A 14,097-nucleotide genomic window follows, 5' to 3' on the forward strand; every position below is an offset into this window, starting at 1 on the left:
AAGCTCAGGCACTGGGTTCCCTCTTGGCATGGCCGATCGGTTCAGTGCACCTCCCCGCCTCTGCCCTACTTGATTTTTCATCCATCTCTTCCTTCTGTTCCTTGATTGACAGTTCTGGCTTTACAGAAGCCACAGAAGAAGGAGACCGTTGTGAAACAAGTGAGAGGTGACCTGAATTATTTCCTCACATCAAGGATGCACTGAGCGCCTGTGCTCAGTTTGAACAGTCATTTTGAGCTGACAGACTTCCTTTGAAGCGGTGTTCTGGGTGTTAGAGGGAATCTGTCACCAGATTTTTACCACCTAATCTCAGAGCAGCATAACATAGGGGCAGAGACCCTGAGTCCAGCGGTGTGTCACTTACTGGGCTGCGTAGTGTAGTTTTGATAATCTACTGCTGAATAATCAGTGATTTTATCATTACAGGACTACTTGGCTCGCTGCAAGTAGTCCCGATATTCATGAGCTCTGTATAACTGCTAGATCTGCAGCAGATAAAACAGTGATTTTATCAGAATGACAGCAAACAGCTCAGTAAGTGACACATCGCTGGAATCAGGGTCTCTGCCTCTACATTATTATGCTGCAGATGGGAGAACAAAAACCTGGTGACAGATTCCCTTTAAATATTGATGGCCTAGCCTGAGGATAGACAGTGTTTGGTCGGTGGGGTGTTGGCATCTGCAGCCTCTGCTAATGAAAGACAAATGGATCCAGCACCCGCAATAAATAAAAAGTTGAATCTTATTGTACAGATTAAAAGCCAAGCTATATAAGCATATTAAGACATAGTTAAAAAAAATAAAATAATGGGGGGGGGGGGAACGTCAACACGTTTCAAGCAAAATAACTTTTATTCATCTACTGATTAGCAAAAGAAGAGGGTGTGGCGCTCACATTCAGAAGATTTATGTAAATTGTACAGATTTATTATTACCTTTTGTTTTGTTTTTGTTTTTTTACATGGGGCTTGTTATCAATATTGATGTTATTGAGCAAGAAAAAAACCCTTTGTTTCCTCGGCTACAACAGCCCTTGTGTTAGACAGAGCATTGTTATCACTTTGTGCCTTATAGCATCTAAATGGGTTTCTTACCTGTGCTACAACATTACCAGCTGGAGCAGTGGGTAAATCACTCGTGCAATCTCACTCATATTTCAGGTTAAATAAGGTGTGAACTGCAATTGTACACCATTCAGTGTATGGAGACATTGTGCTTATAGGGTATACTGGGAGTCCTCGGTAGCTGGGAGTCCCCAAAACGGCCTTTTTTTTTTTTTTCATTTTGAGGCTTGTTCACAGCCGTCTTATTACGGAGTAGAAGCACTGTAGTGACAGGCAGACCTCCGTGTGCCACCATTGTCATGTAACCTCCTATTCTCATTCTAGGACAGATACTTTTAGTTTTTTCTCATTATATTCTCTGTAAGCTAATGGTGATATGGTGACATTCTTCTTTTCCGATTCATCACGGTTGTCTTTATTTCCTTTTTTTTTTTGTCAGTGAGATTGTCTTCTAATATTGATTTTTCTCATCTCCGTGCTAGTTTTTGGGTGTTTTTATTTCTTTTATGAGCATCGATTTACCGTATTTTTCGGACCATAAGACGCACTTTTTTCCCCCCAAATGTTGGGGGAAAGTGCGGGGTGCGTCTTATGGTCTGACTATAAGGCTGCGGGGAATGAGGGTGCCGCGGTTCAGCGGGTCATCGGCGGCACGAGCAGGCTGTAACAGCCTGCCGTGACCACGTGGGCCCGCTCATTACATATGCTCGCCCATCCTCCCGCCCATCATCTCTCAGCGAAACCGGCGCTGACAGGTGGGCGGGGGGATAGGCGGGGGGGGGGTGCGTGCATAATTAGCAGCCGGCCGTGATCACCCCTGGCAACTACAGCCTGGAGTGATCATGTGCGGCTGTATTCACTGCCCCCCGTGCATCATTATCAGCGCGGGGTGCAGTGAATCAGTGTACTCACCCGTCATCGTGTGTGGAGCCGCCCCCCTGCAGCATCGCGTCTTCCTGTCTGTGCCGGCGGTCAGCTGATCTGGACACTAGCGGCGCGCACCGCGATGACGTCATCGCTGTGCGCGCCGCTAGTATCCACCAGAATCGATCAGCTTACCGCCGGCACAGACAGGAAGACGCGATGCTGCAGACACCGGTGACGGCTCCACACAGTGGCGCTGCAGCTGAGACAGAGATCGGTGCTTCAGGGAGTGAGGAAGGGTAAGTATAAACGTTTATTTTTTTTTTCCTGTGCCACAGGATACACGCCATTTACCAGGATGGGGGCATTTCATGAGCAGGATGGATGGGGGCATTTCATGAGCAGGATGGATGGGGGCATTTCATGAGCAGGATGGATGGGGGCATTTCATGAGCAGGATGGATGGGGGCATTTCATGAGCAGGATGGATGGGGGCATATCTTGAGCATGATGGATGGGGGCATATCCTGAGCAGGATGGATGGGGGCATATCCTGAGCAGGATGGATGGAAGGTATATTATTAGCAGGATGGATGGGGGTATATCATGAGCAGGATGGATGGGGGTATATCATGAGCAGGATGGATGGGGGGTATATTATTAGCAGGATGGATGGGGGGTATATTATTAGCAGGATGGATGGGGGGTATATTATTAGCAGGATGGGGGGTATATGAGCAGGATCATATACAAGGCAGGAGGATCCTTATCAGAATGGGGTACCTTAGTAGAGAATTTGGGGACATTACCCCCATAACAGTGTCAGCAGCAGATCCTCGCCCCATAACAGTGTGTCATGACCATATTTTTTGGTTAAAATTTTATTTTCCTATTTTCCTCCTCTACAACCAGGGTGCGTCTTATGGTCAGGTGCGTCTTATAGTCCGAAAAATACGGTATATTCTGTTTTCTGTATCTGTTTCAGATGATTCCTAAAGTCAATGAGGTTTCACGACAACATGAAAGCCACCCCGAGGAAACCGAAGAGGAGCTACGCGAGCATCAAGCTATCCATGAGGACTCATACCTAGAGCATGGATCTGACCATAAAGAGCAGGGCCTGGGGAGCATTGTGCGCGTGAAGCAGGAAAGAGACGAAAGTGAAGATGAAGCCGGCACACAGGAGCTGGAACAGAGCAAACTCCAGGCTGAGCAGGACCTTCTCTTCAGACAGGTATGGGACACATGGCTAGAGCCATGCTTGTACTATTTCTCTGATCTTCCGTATCTGTTTGACAATCATCTTCTTCTTCCCATTGTAGCAAACCCTTTTATTGGAGCAGCAGCGCATACATCAGCTGAGGAACTATCAAGCCTCCATGGAAGCTGCTGGCGTTGTGGTACATTTTAGTGGACACAGACCACTCTCAAGAGCCCAGTCTTCTCCAGCCTCTGCCTCATTCCCCATGTCTGTTCAAGAAACACCCACCAAACCACGATTCACTACAGGTGCAGTATTAGGTCACTTTAAAGGGGTTCTCAGGATTTTTTTTTCCACCCCCAAAAAATGATATAAAGACTGGAAAGCGATTCTGGTGGTCTCCACCAGGACAGGACATCCCTTTCTTCAGTCATTTGATCACTGAGGCCTATTCATCAATAGTTAAAATTCCAAAGTTCTCGTAAACACAACCAATTTTGCAATTTATTTATTTTTTTTTTTTCGTTTCCAAGACCAGAGGGAATTTTAATTCTTTAGGTTATGGCTTGTTACTTAGGTTCCATGGGCAATGATTGCGCACTTGAGAGCTGATGGGTGCCAATGTCACTCCAAAGTTGTCCAGATCCGGGTAGTGCCCCCTGTGCTAGTCTCATGTTGTAGGGACAATGGTTCCTTTGTCTCCAGCCTGGGAAAGCCCCGGTTCGGAACTGCAATTTGACCATGTTGCTGTTCCGAATCTTCTGGAACACACTGCCCCACACCCGTTGGCTATCAGATGGCAGACTGTTGCGCTTCTAAAGACAGCAGATGAGCGCTCCTTCACATTAATGAGGTCAAAGGAAGCCAGATTATAAAACAACTATAACTCTAACATCATTGGGTTGTTTATTCATTTTTGTTAGGTCTCATTTTATGGCATCTCCATTTTTTTTTTTTTGCAGGCCTTGTCTATGATACTTTGATGCTGAAACATCAGTGCATCTGTGGGAACACTAATAGCCATCCTGAGCATGCTGGCCGTATACAAAGCATCTGGTCAAGGCTGCAAGAGACGGGTCTAAGGAGCATGTGTGAGGTGAGCGTTTACCCTTTCATTTTACCCTTTTTTATCTTTTGGGATAAACAAAACCTTTTAATTCTGATCTCTGTATTTTTATGTATAGTGCATACGGGGCAGAAAAGCCACTTTGGAAGAACTGCAGACCGTTCACTCCGAGGCGCACTCTTTGCTCTATGGCACCAACCCCTTGAATCGACAGAAACTGGAAGGTAAATGTTAAATTTGATATGATGATTATTTGCTTTACTATTGGATTTCCCCTTTTTCCTCTCCAATTAGATCACATTATGGGACTGTACTATATATTTTTGTTGTTTGCTATTTTGGTTCCTTGGTTAGTTTGTGTATCGAATACAGACTATCCTACATGTGGTTTGCTTCCTTTCGTTTCTTTCCTTTCTCTAAAAATACTGCACCTATGCTATGAAAGCGGCTGGGATGTCGGTCCAGTGCACTTGTTTTTCGTGTTTATTTGCTGACTTATTCTTTTTGTAATGTGCTACTAACCGATCTCCACTAACCCATTCCCCTTTCCTCATGCAGGATCTTTGACCTCCATGTTCGTCCGTCTACCATGTGGAGGGGTTGGGGTGAGTGTTTATTCCAATGCCGCTTTTAGTGTAGTATGTGGGCACTTCTAGATCATGCCTGGCAGTAAATAATGAAGGTCACGGTTATGTGATGTATAGAGATGGTGTGAATTGATTTCCTAGGACCACGTCCAGCTGCCACATTAGTAATTGGTGGCCACTGGGCGATAGCCTTAAAGGGAGCCTGTCAGGTGCAATATGCACCCAGAACCACGCGTAGTTCTGGGTGCATATTGCTAATCCCTGCCTAACTGTCCCAGGCTATAGTAGCATAGATATAGAGATCTTTAGAAAAAGTATTTCTATGCTAATGAGGCCAGAGACAAGTCGCAAGGGCATTATTTCTTTATCGTTCCTATGGGAGACCCAGACCATGGGTGTATAGCTACTGCCTCCGGAGGACACACAAAGTTACTACACTCAAAACGTGTAGCTCCTCCCTCCCAGTATATACACCCCCTGCTAGCCAGTCCTAGCCAGTTTTTTGCTTTGTGTCAGGAGGCACATGCATCCTTTTTTTTTTTTTTTTGATTTTCATTTTTTCTACAGATTTGGAAGAAAAGCGGGTCCACAGGACCCCCGGCATGTCCCTTCACACCCCCCTGGTGGCGGTGCTGTTAAGGTTGATTCAGGGCAAGAGCCCTTCATGCCGCGCTCCTTCACCATCCCATGCTGGGGCTCTGGCTTGAAGTGGGAGCCAACACGGTTCTCACTGCTTTGCTGGAGACCGGCCTCCATCCGCAGCCCTTTGACAGGACCCTGCTGGACGGAGCACTGGACCCCCACCCCACCAGGGACTGGACCCTGCGTCTCAAAGCTAAGTATAGAGACGTTATTCAGAGGGTCCTTCTGCAATGTGGGGCACTTTATTAGGGGGACAGTGTTTGACTTTGATAATGCTGCTTGTACTGTGTTTCCGGCCGGTTCCACTGTTTTTTTTTCTGTGTACCGCGCCGATGATGCCTGATTTTCGGCCGCATGTTTAACTCTAGGCCCCGGCTTCGGCCGCGGCCTAGTTTCGTCTCGTTCCCCTGCATGTCAGTCATGCAGGGGGACGCTGCAGCACCGCCCGCTCTGCACAGGGGAGGACACTCCTTGTTGAGGAGATGATTCCCTCCCCTGTACATTTCTTAGCCCTCCGATTCCCGCTCCTGGGTTAACCCCCGCCCTCCCCCCTCACTCTAGCGCCATTTTCTCAGCGTTCTTAGTACGCTGATCGGCGCTGGCTGCTATGCAGTGCAGAGGGAGTGAATATCTGGGGGGGGGCTGGGGGTCCAGGCTTGGAACCTGGGGGGGCACTCACAGCGGCCTGACAAGTCACAACCTCTGGTTGTGCACTTTTATATACTATCAGGGCATCGTGAAGGAGTTAATTCTTTATTATAGAACCTCCTCCTCAGCAGCATGTCTCACTAGGAGCAAAGCTCCAAGGCTGTACACTACATGTTCTGCATGTAAGCTCATATTGCCTGAACCGGCACAGGCTATACTGTCATGGTTCTTAGGTGGTGGTGCCTCAGCCTGGAGTCTCCCCAGGCTGAACCCCTGTCTTGTGTTTTCTACACATTCTAGACAGAGCCCCCCACCTCTGCAGCAGGTCTCACAGAGCGAGGCTGCAGGCTGTTTTTTATTATCCACTGCTGGTAGTCTCGTACGGCTGTACCGAGCTCATAACCGCTGTGGCCCCTCAGCTTGGAGCCTCATGCATGGTCCCTCCAGCTGCTCCGGGTTCGGTGGCTGACCCCTGGGGGAATCTCTTTTTCCAGGGGTCGGCTGTCCCGGCATCCCCTGAGCATGCAACCCCCTTCTCAGGGCGTTTTCTGCTTGCTCAGCAAAGCTCACAGACCCCGTCCTCCTGACAGGGAGACGCAGGGTCCCCTGTCCTCCCCGTCCCGCAGCTCCGATACGAGCTGACCCACTGGACGAGGAGGATGTCTCTATCAGGGGCTCGGACGCTGCTTTACGTACTTTGATCCGTCCGTAGATGACGGGGATGCGAATGATTAGATTGTGTCCATTATATTGGACCTCCATCCGCCTGTATCAGGGGAGTATTCCCCGCTGGCAAAAAGGCATCAGTATACCTTTAACAAGACGAGGAGTGTGTTCCTTAACCACTCCAGTTTTCAACCCGCTGCGTCCAAGCCCGCAGCCTGTCCTGCAGATCCCACAGCGGGGTTCTGCTGCCTGTCTCCCCCTCCCATCAGAGGTGGTCAAGGAGTGTACTCATTCGTCAAGCGTGGCCACTCCGGTGTCCAGACTTTCAGCCCGGATAGTTGTATCAGTGGCTGACGGCACCTCTATAAGGATCCCACGGTACATTAACTTTGTACTGGACCTCAATCCGCCGGAGTTACCTTATCTAGGTGAACACAACGTGTGTTCCTTAACCACGCCAGTTGTCAGGCCCCTGTAACCAGCCCAGGGTCCGCTCTGACAGTCGCTTCCCATGAAGCGTGATTCTGAGGACTGGGTTTCCCCCGTCCACCAATGATGGTCAAGAGGTGGGCTCATTCACCTCAGGTGGCTCAGCCCGGACCGTTATGTCAGTGGCTGATGGCTCCTCAGAGGAGATGCATTCTCTCACTGGGACTCTATGCCCAAGACTGTTGCCTGAACTTCCAGACTTCAGTCTTTCCATCCTCTGCCAAGTCTGCCATGCTGGACACCGCACAGCGGTGGTTTTGGCTACTTTCCTCGCTATCCGCAGGTGTGGCTTCGGCAATGGAAGGCAGATGCCTCTATAGAGGTTCCTTGCTGGGCTCCCCTTTGGTGGGACCAGTCTCTTCGGAACCAACTAGATGAAATTTAGGAAGCTCTCGGCGACGAGAGTTCTTCCTTGCCACAAACCTAAACCAGGGCAGGAATCAGTTGAGGTTTCGGTGGTTTCCGTTCCTCCTTCTGATCGTCCTCTAGCTCGGCCTTAGTTCATAGAACCAAATGGCTTGAAGCTGCGTCTTCAGAAGACCGCAGGAGATGCTACCTCGGAGTCAGCTTCCTCCGAGCTATCTGGCCACGCCAACCACCTCCTTGGTCGGTGGCAGGCTCTCTCCACTTGGCGACGTATGGTTCTACCACGTCTCCGTTCAGTGGGGGCGAGTTTATATCTCCCATGGCTACAGGATGGAATTCTGTCCACCCGCCAAACAGATTTTTTCTGTCAACTCCTCCCGGCTCCAAGGCCGCCGCCTTCTCACAGGCCGTGGCATTTCTTGCAGGCCAACGGAGTAATTGTTCCGGTTCCCGACTGGGAACGGTTCTGAGATTTTTGCTTAAATCTATTTCTAGTCCCCGAAGAGGGCGGTGCCTTCCGACCTGGATCTTTAGCTTTTCAAGCATGGTCAGGTGTGGCGTTTTCACATGGAGTCTCGGTCTTGTTCCGTGTGTTTTTCACCGGATCAATCAAGAACCCAAGGAGATTCCCTAGCAGCCATCGGCATCAGGGATGCCTTTCGGCAAGGATCAATCGCAGTTTCACACCAGCGTTGACTACGTTTTGCCATCGGAGTGGTCCAATTCGTGGCTCTTCCCTTTGGGTTAGCCACGGCCCCTCGAGTATTCTCCTTGGGGCTGCTGTGATTAGGGTCCTGCACCCCTAGGGGTTGGCAGTGATCGTTTGCCCCGGACGGTTTTCTTCTCGGGGTTTCATCCAGCGCAGACTCTTAGTAGAGTACTTCGCTTACTCTCGCCACTCTAATCTATTCGGGTGGCTTGTCATTCTGTCCAGGTCCACTCTGACTTCGCACCAGAGGTTTTCAGGGACGCAATTCGAGACTCTGTCGGCACTTTGTGAAGCTGCTCTTAGTCGATCAGTAGTCCCTCCGGGTCGACGTCGTTCTATCAGACACCAAATAAGGTGCTGGTCAGACGGTGGCGTCAATGGAAGCGATTCCTTGCCCAGTTTCTCCTGCGTCCTCTGAGACTGGAGGGTTTCCGCTGTACACGCGACCTCCCTCCTTCTCGGAGTGGTGGCTTCGCCACTGACCAGGGGCTCCTTGCAGTGGTGGTTTCGGCCACTCTGTCTCAGGGATGCTCCTTCCTAGCCCCGTCCCGGGTGATCCTCACCAGGGTGCTGGTCTTTCCGCCTTGGGAGCAGTATATCTCCACCGTGGAGCGCAGGGCGCTTGGACTCTGTCCGATTCAGCCCTCTGGTTCAATGTGCTGGAAATCAGGGCTGTATTTCTAGCTCTCTAAGCCTTCACCATCTGTTGGCGGCTAGGCACATTCGAGTCCAGTCGGACAACGTGACAGCGTTTTCCTACATCAACTTCCAGGGCGGGACATTCAGCCGTCTGGCAATCTTGGCAGCTCATCATTCTTCAGTGGACAAGGGACTCCTAGTCCACCATATCCGCAGCCCACATCCTAGATGTGAAAACTGCGAGGCAGACTATTTCAGCTGTCCAACCGTGGTCCATTGCGGTAGGCACACTGGTTCATGTTTGATCCCAGCTTCGTCTCTACCTCTTGCCCAGAGTCCTGCGCAAGATCAGTTAAGGGGGCCGTCGGGTCATTCTCATTCTCCAGACTGACCCAGGCAGGCTTGGTACCCTAACCTGCTCCTTCTGTCCGTTGGATTGCCATGGCATCTTCCGGACCGTTCAGACCTTTTCTCAAAAGGGTCCGTTTTTTCCGTCAGAATTCTGGATTCTCAGATTGACGGCGTAGATCTTGAGTCCTGGATCTTGGCGACTTCTCGTATCCTTCCTGAAGTCATCTCCGCTATGACTCGAGCTTCAAAGTGTCCTTTGACCTTTTTAGCCTTGCCGACCCTCCTGTCTCTTTCACAGTCCGGTTTACAGCTAGGACTATCCCTCATAAGGGACAGGTCTCGGCTCTGTCAGTATGTGCCAGCGGCGTATCGTCCGGCTGGCTCCGGTGAGCTCCTTTCAGGGCGCATCTCACATTATTCCGCCTTTCCTGCGGCCTATGGAGCCCTGGGACCCTAATCCGGTCCTCCCGGTTCCCGGAATCCCCTCTTTGCGCCTCTTAGGGAGGTTTCTTTGTTTCATCTTTCACAGAAAGTAGTCTTCTAGTGGCTATAATTTCCCGCCAGAGAGTTCTAACTGTACTCTCTCGGAGTCACCCCCTTCTTGGCCTTTTGCATCAAGACAAGGTGGTCTCCGTCCGACTCCGGACTTTTTTCCCTGAGGTGGTTACTGCTTCCACCTTATCCGGGGCAATTTTCCTGCCTCCCTTTTGTCCGGCTCCTGTTCATCGTTTGAGAAAGCGTTGCATATCCTGGATCTGGTGCGGGCGCTCCGGATCTATGTGTCTTGCACCGCCGTTATTAGGCAGTGCACCTCTCTCTGGTGCTGACCGCTAGTCAGCGTAGCGGTCTCTCGGCATCTAAGCCGACCCTGGGTTGTTGGCTTAGGTCGGCCATTTCCGAGGCCCAACAAGTGTACTCAAGTGCCTTCCCCGCCGGGGATCAGAGCACATTTGATCAGACCTGTCGGTGCCTTTTGGGCTTTCAGGCTCCAGGCTACGGCTCAGTAGGTCTGTCAGACTGCAGCTCGAATTAGTCTGCATACTTTTTTCGAAGCTCTATCCAAGCCATGCTTATGCTTTGGCAGACGCGGGCTTAGGCAGACGCATCTTTCAGGCGTCTGTCGCCCATTTGTGAAGTTAGGTTTTGCCTGCTTCTCAGTTGTCTGTTTATTCCCACCCATGGACTGCTTTGGAACGTCCCATGGTCTGGGTCTCCCATAGGAACGATAAAGAAAAAGAGAATTTTGTTTACTTACCGTAAATTCTTTTTCTTATAGTTCCGTCATGGGAGACCCAGCACCCTCCCTATTGCCTGTTGGCAGGTTTCTTGTTCCGGTGTCTTCACCGGCTGTTATTGTTGTAGACAGAGGTTCCGGTTCTTCCGGTTTTTACTCTGTCTCTTCTTGTGGGTGGATGTCCTCCTTCAGCTTTTGCACTAAACTGGCTAGGACTGGCTAGCAGGGGGTGTATATACTGGGAGGGAGGAGCTACACGTTTTGAGTGTAGTAACTTTGTGTGTCCTCCGGAGGCAGTAGCTATACACCCATGGTCTGGGTCTCCCATGACGGAACTATAAGAAAAAGAATTTACGGTAAGTAAACAAAATTCTCTTTTTTCCTTGACTAGTTGGCCCCCTTAGCATGTAACATGCTAATGAATGCGCGCCTTCAGAGGCATGGTCGCTCTCACCTCTGCTGACACCGCAGCTGACTCTGGTTTTCAGCTCAGTGTGTATGATCCGAAGTCCCCGGACTTTGACATGCACACCATGAAGCTGGGTGTACGCCTACCAGCTTTAAATTGGTGTAGTGCGTATGACTGGAAGTCCAAGGACTTCTGATCATGCGCACTGAACCGGAAACCAGCGGTGGCAGCAGAGAGATGAGCGCGACTCTGCGCATTCATTAGCATGTTAGAATACCCGCAGGGGTTCCTTACGTGCTAAGGGGGCCAACTAGCCAAGGGAAATAACACCACTGCAACTAGTCCCTGTGCTCATTAGCATATCATAAAGGATCTTTAGAAATACTTTTTCTATAGATCTCTTTATGTATGCTACTATAGCCTGTGAGAGTTAGGCAGGGATTAGCAACATGCACCCAGAACTGCTCATGGTTATCGGTGCATATTACACCTGACAGGTTCCCTTTAACAACTGCTTCTTACCTCGTGGCATCAGTGGCTCTTCTTTTGCTTAGCCAGACTGGTGTCTTTATTGTGGCATGACATCGCCAGGCATGCTAATCAAAGTAAGAATCACAGATGCCGTCAGGTAAGAGGCAATTCTTAATGCCCTTGTCCATTAGCCGCAGATTACTAACATGGCCGATGACCTGGGTTCTGACAGTCGATTGGCTTCAAGCCTAGTGATGGGTATTGCGGAGTAGTATTTGTGATATTTGTATGTTTTTAGCTGTGGGTCCAAACCCTGGATATTTTGATAAGGCTTTGTCAGAGGTTTTCCATGTTTAGTTGGATAGATGTGATAATATCTTAATGTATCTAGGTTGACAGTGATACAATTTGGAATGAGGTCCACTCTTCCGGGGCTGCTCGGCTCGCAGTGGGATGTGTAGTGGAACTTGCCTCCAAGGTGGTGGCTGGAGAGCTGAAGGTGAGACTTTCTGGATTGTAATATTTCTATTTGCTTTTTTACACTTATTTTTTTGGCTACTGAAGAATTGTACCATGATGGATACTCATCGAATAATACCTTTTTTCCCTTCCCTTGTAGAATGGCTTTGCAGTGGTCAGGCCTCCCGGTCACCACGCAGAGGAGAGCACGCCTATGTAAGTTCTGTCCTGACTTTCATCGTGAAGATTACGGAGCTATATCTTGACTTGTGATTTAATGCACACAATGTTTCTTACATTATAGGGGTTTTTGCTACTTCAATTCTGTGGCAATAACAGCGAAACTTCTCCAGCAGAGGTTCAATGTTGGAAAAATATTGATTGTAGATTGGGTGAGTGGCGACTTAATCTATACTGCCAGTGTGTGAAATGGGGAAAAAAGGGCATTTCAATATGGACTTGTACATTTTAGGATGTGCATCATGGAAATGGCACCCAACAGGCTTTCTACACAGATCCTAGTGTCCTTTACATATCAGTCCACCGCTATGATGACGGAAACTTCTTCCCAGGCAGTGGGGCGCCCGATGAGGTATGTATATATTTTGTAGACTTTTATGAATGCGTTTAGAAGGGCTTGATGGGATTTTTGTCTACAGATGGTTCATCCTTTATAGGTGTCAGATAAGTGCAGATTGATAGTTTTTCAGTTGTAATCCAGTAATTTCTCCCATTACCATTCACATTGAGCTCCGCTCTGCCTGCTCATTCTCTCTATGAAAGGAGGTCGGTGCGTTCTTAAAGGGACTCTGTCACCAGATTTTGTACCACCACCAGTGAGCGCTTGTATACAGCGTTCGGCACAATAAATTTATGGGAAATAGAGCACAGCTTGACCATAAATACACTGGAAATCCAGAATTTAAATGGATGACAACAAAACACTTGCTGAATACAAGAAGTGAACAAGTTTAATAAGTGCCGAATGTTAAGACACCGTTATAAAATGGGAAGGACTCAAAGAAGGAAAAGAGTCCCCCATATAACAAAGGGTACATACACCCCAGTACCTCAATAACATTTTCCTTCCGTCACAATCCGCCCTTTTGGACAACAGTGGAATCCGTTAACGGATTCCGCTGTTTCCCATAGACTTGTATGGATGACGGATTGTGCCAAAAGTACCTGCGTTGCTTCCGCTGGCCGACGCTGCGTTGCGTCCGCCGGGCGGAAGGAATGCAGCATGTAACGTTTTTTGAGCGGCGGAATCCTCTATTTTTCATTGCGCATGCTCATCTTTTTTTTTTTTTTAATCACAGAAACTTTATTTTGTTTCTCGGTGGCCGAACGTTCAGCTGAGCGCACAGCCGCCGGCATGTGAGAGCGATCAGCTAAGCGCCCGGCCGCTGGCAGGTGAGCGCGATCAGCTGATCGTTCACAATAGTCTGCTGTCGGGAAAACTGTAAAGAAAAAAAAAAAAAAGCTTTCCGTTGTTTTGTACGATCCGTTGCATCCGTTGTGCCATTATATGCAACACATCCATTGCATCCGTCACACATCGCAATGCAACGGATGCCATTCAACGCTAGTGTGAAACTAGCCTAAGCAATACAGGCTATCAACCATATACAGCCAAAAAGTGCAGATACATAGTAATATATATTACAAAAATGTTAGAAAGGTACAGAGCAAGGAAAGCCTGCAATACAATACCATGGTCTGAATTGTGAAAGAGGTAATGTGGATACAACTGCCCGCCCCACGCGTTATGCCACCGAATATGGCTTTATCAGGGGTATACAGCATTCCAGAATACTGTGTATAAGAGCCAAGGCGGCACTGTATAACATAAATCCATTTATTATAATAACCTGCAGAGCAGTCTGGTCCGATTGGAGCCTCTAGTCTTGATCCAGCGCCTCCTACATTCTTATGATCATCTTCCTCCTTGCTTCGTGTCAATGACTTGTCCTACATCACCCAAACAGAGGCCTCCATTGTGTTCCTGCACACTTGAACTTCTCTTTTCCCTGCTGAGGGCAGATCAAAGTATTGTAGTGCACATGCGCAGGCGGTCTTTGACCTTAATGCAGAAGCGCAGGGAACAGTTGTTTGCTCTGCCCGCAGCAGGGCAGAGAGGAGTACGCATGTGCAGGAGCATGATGGAGAACTCTGTGTGGATGACATAGGATGCATCATCCACATTGAGGAGTGCGATGATCGCAAGCCG

General features: G+C 49.0%; 1 protein-coding gene across 1 annotated transcript in view; it reads left to right on the forward strand.

Annotated features, from left to right (window-relative positions):
* HDAC4 (histone deacetylase 4) overlaps window positions 1-14,097 on the forward strand; it is a 72,158-nt gene that overhangs the window by 16,889 nt on the left and 41,172 nt on the right. Inside the window, exons 10-18 of the mRNA XM_075318926.1 lie at window positions 2,916-3,164; window positions 3,253-3,439; window positions 4,094-4,227; window positions 4,316-4,421; window positions 4,756-4,802; window positions 11,800-11,907; window positions 12,028-12,083; window positions 12,172-12,259; window positions 12,340-12,459. Coding sequence (XP_075175041.1) covers window positions 2,916-3,164; window positions 3,253-3,439; window positions 4,094-4,227; window positions 4,316-4,421; window positions 4,756-4,802; window positions 11,800-11,907; window positions 12,028-12,083; window positions 12,172-12,259; window positions 12,340-12,459 — 1,095 coding nt within the window. The remainder of the gene's footprint in view (window positions 1-2,915; window positions 3,165-3,252; window positions 3,440-4,093; window positions 4,228-4,315; window positions 4,422-4,755; window positions 4,803-11,799; window positions 11,908-12,027; window positions 12,084-12,171; window positions 12,260-12,339; window positions 12,460-14,097) is intronic.

The sequence above is a fragment of the Anomaloglossus baeobatrachus genome, chromosome 7 (genome assembly GCF_048569485.1).
Source record: "Anomaloglossus baeobatrachus isolate aAnoBae1 chromosome 7, aAnoBae1.hap1, whole genome shotgun sequence".
NCBI lineage: Eukaryota > Metazoa > Chordata > Amphibia > Anura > Aromobatidae > Anomaloglossus > Anomaloglossus baeobatrachus.